Source organism: Oncorhynchus masou, chromosome 8, assembly GCF_036934945.1.
Source record: "Oncorhynchus masou masou isolate Uvic2021 chromosome 8, UVic_Omas_1.1, whole genome shotgun sequence".
NCBI classification, from domain to species: Eukaryota; Metazoa; Chordata; class Actinopteri; order Salmoniformes; family Salmonidae; genus Oncorhynchus; species Oncorhynchus masou.
This window is the reverse complement of record NC_088219.1, coordinates 8,884,069-8,887,966: the sequence shown is the minus strand read 5'-3', so window position 1 is coordinate 8,887,966 and position 3,898 is coordinate 8,884,069. Positions and strand designations below refer to the sequence as shown.

The window sequence follows — 3,898 nt, the reverse complement described above, 5'->3', positions numbered from 1 at the left end:
TTGAACTTGCAACCTTTCGGTTTACTAGTCCAAGGCTCTAACCACTAGGCTACCCTTCCGCCCCAAAGCATTGGGTCCCTGAGTATAATATATTACAGTTATATTAATAACCCCCCCCCCCCATCACCATTGACATCCTGTCTGCCTGCATCCAGACGCTGAGATGAGGTTATGTTTCCATCTCAGTCTTGCTGCGCTGGGATTGATGTTTCTTCTGGCGTTCTCTCTATTCCTGTGACGTTGCCGAGTTCACTTCCTCATCTTCTACCTACATACCTTCTGATCATCTCCGCTGCCCGACATCACCGTCTTCGACAAGGATACCTTCACCTTCACCCTCATACACAGTAAACAGAGATCAGTTTGGCAGAACCTCACCAGTCTACCTGTTCCGACTACCATGTCTCCACAGTCCTTACCGACCATTCACCAAATTCCTACAGCCCAGACAATCTCAAAATGCTTTTCCATCTAATCTACTATTCATCCTCAAATCTGGTTCCGAAGACTAGCCAATGGTTCCATTTCCATCTGAGACAAATACTATCCCTGTTCGGCTATGTTGCTGACCAATTCTCAGGACACTCGGAGCTGTGTCCATGGCATCTGGACACGGCATCCCAGACTACAACTCCTCGGACGCTGATCCTCTCAAGTCTTTCATTTCTACATCCACTCTGTCATCAAAAACATCAGGACAGCCCACAACATGCTCATCTATCAGAACCTTCCAGTCTCATTTCACACACACCATCTACCTCACGCACTGAATCTTACCCAACCAGTCAAAAAGAGGATTGGTTCCCCAGCTGAGTCTGGTTCCTCTCAAGGTTTTGTCGTGATAATTATTCAAACCAAAGGAGAGACTTTCAGACAGACCAGCAGTTCACACAGACACGACTCACGGAATGGAATGTTGTCATCGTAAATTGACGATCAGCGTTAAACCTCAGAGGCTCCTCTCAGAAAAACCGACATTGTGAATGTACTAACATAGGAACACATTCTAAGTCATGTGATTAACATAATGTTGTAATTCTACCACAGTTTTCTTCTTTCAAGGGAGTTTTTCCCTTGCCAACTGTCACTTCTGCTTGTTCTCCTGGGGTCTAAGACTGAGTCCCTCCATGGGCATCTCATCCATATGTCTGTACAGATGTAGGATCTTCATTTGAGCCAGTTTGTTAAAGGAGGAAAATAATCCTGCAGCAACCGTAAATGTGAATTTTTATGTGAATTATAATGAATGTATATTTTTTTGTTTGGGGTTAATACATTTTACGTTAGGGCAAATTAGGTCTGAAATATTACTAGCGCTACTAATATACTAATATTACTAATATTACTATTATTAGTGGAAATTACAAACGTTAGAAGCCTTTTAAAACCTTGAATACACTACACGTTTGCATGTCCTTCTATGCGAGAACATTCTCATCAGTAAATGAGTGACACAATTAAGATCTTACATCTGTACTACCTAAACTATTTTGCCAACCATTCAGCACCTGGAGTCCAGAACAGCTCACTTCCTCTCCAGGGTCTGACTATCTTGAAGTTCTCTTTTTGGGGATTACCATCACAACAGTAACCTAACTACTATAGCCTGGCGATGATGTCTACATTAGACTCTAAGCCAAACTCTACAGAGTCCACCCCCTGGATCCTTCATCTGCAGCCTTCAGCTTCATCCGGTCCATTCTCATTCCCCTTTGGAATCCTCATTCCCCTTTGGAATTCTCATTCCCCTTTGGAATCCTGTTTCCCCTTTGGAATCCTCATTCCCCTTTGGAATCCTGATTCCCCTTTGGAATCCTCATTCCCATTTGGAATCCTCATTCCCCTTTGGAATCCTGATTCCCCTTTGGAATCCTGATTCCCCTTTGGAATCCTCATTCCCCTTTGGAATCCTCATTCCCCTTTGGAATCCTCATTCCCATTTGGAATCCTGTTTCCCCTTTGGAATCCTCATTCCCCTTTGGAATCCTCATTCCCCTTTGGAATCCTCATTCCCCTTTGGAATCCGCATTCCCCTTTGGAATCCTCATTCCCCTTTGGAATCCTCATAAATATTCTAAACCCATTTCAAATGTCTGGTCCTTCAATTTGTGAAATTGTAGTGATGTTAATGTTACAGATGGAAGACATTTGCCAATGTAGGTAACGTAGCAGTAGCTAACACTTTATTGCTTATTGTGTAAGATTAGTTAGTGGAGGATAAAAAGACCTGAATGCTATGGATGTGTAGCTATGTAGGCAATCTGTGTAAAGACCCTAAAACATTTGGTATAATAATAGTTCAGAACAGTGGTAGAATGAAAGTCCTATGGAATGAACTATGGAATGAACTATGGAATGAACTATGGAATGAACTATGGAATGGACTATGGAATGAACTATGGAATGAACTATGGAATGAGCTATGGAATGAACTATGGAATGAGCTATGGAATGAGCTATGGAATGAACTATGGAATGAAAGTCCTATGGAATGAACTATGGAATGAAAGTCCTATGGAATGAGCTATGGAATGAGCTATGGAATGAACTATGGAATGAACTATGGCATGAACTATGGAATGAACTATGGAATGAACTATGGAATGAACTATGGAATGGACTATGGAATGAACTATGGAATGAACTATGGCATGAACTATGGAATGAACTATGGAATGAACTATGGAATGGACTATGGAATGAAAGTCCTATGGAATGAACTATGGAATGAAAGTCCTATGGAATGAACTATGGAATGAAAGTCCTATGGAATGAACTATGGAATGAAAGTCCTATGGAATGAACTATGGAATGAAAGTCCTATGGAATGAACTATGGAATGAAAGTCCTATGGAATGAAAGTCCTATGGAATGAATTATGGAATGAAAGTCCTATGGAATGAACTATGGAATGAAAGTCCTATGGAATGAACTATGGAATGGACTATGGAATGGACTATGGAATGAACTATGGAATGAACTATGGAATGAACTATGGAATGAACTATGGAATGGACTATGGAATGAACTATGGAATGAACTATGGAATGAACTATGGAATGGACTATGGAATGAACTATGGAATGAACTATGGAATGAACTATGGAATGAACTATAGAATGGACTTTGGAATGGACTATGGAATGAACTGTGGAATGGACTATGGAATTAACTATGGAATGAACTATGGAATGGACTATGGAATGGACTATGGAATGGACTATGGAATGGACTATGGAATGAACTATGGAATGAACTATGGAATGGACTATGGAATGAACTATGGAATGAACTATAGAATGGACTATGGAATGAACTATGGAATGAACTATGGAATGAACTATGGAATGAACTATGCTTCAGTACAACTCCACGTTGAACAACAGCAAGAGGATGGGTGCACAGATGGAGCCCTTTAAATGTTACAACATTTGAGAGACGACGCGGTACGGTGGCCAATTTGGCCTCTGCAGGCCTCTGGAGCCTCAAGCATTAAATTACTCTTCGTCGACAGTAGGTGCGCGCCTCCTGTGTAAACACCACCAATGGACATTTGCCAGAATTGCCCTACTGCCCATCCGTCCCTGACACTTCCATAACCCCACATTGTAAAACAAATTGTGTTGTTTTTACGTTAACTTACTGGCAGTCACTTACCTATAAGTTACTGTGAAAAGGGTATAGTATGCTATCGTAAATTGCAAATAAACTTTTGTTTAACAGTACATTACATTAATGAACTGTTAAACCAAAGTTTCTTTCTGATCTTATGTCCAACACTCTACCATCCTGCACTGTAAAACAAATCCAGTTGTTTTTACAGTACCTTACTGGCAGTCAGTTGCCAGAAAGTTACTGTAAAAAGGTAGAGAATGTTAATGTTGCACTTCTGTACTGT

General features: G+C 40.8%; 1 protein-coding gene across 1 annotated transcript; it reads left to right on the top strand.

Annotated features, from left to right (window-relative positions):
* Positions 1–2,927: 2,927 nt before the first annotated feature.
* LOC135543724 (keratin-associated protein 21-1-like) lies at positions 2,928–3,419 on the top strand. The gene has a single exon (XM_064971086.1). It carries the CDS (start codon positions 2,928–2,930, stop codon positions 3,417–3,419), a length of 492 nt encoding a protein of 163 aa, XP_064827158.1.
* The last annotated feature ends 479 nt before the right edge of the window (positions 3,420–3,898 follow it).

What these genes read in the sequence shown, in the direction of transcription:
- LOC135543724 (XM_064971086.1), top strand. Translation starts at nt 2,928, where the DNA reads ATGAACTATGGAATGGACTATGGAATGGACTATGGAATGAACTATGGA.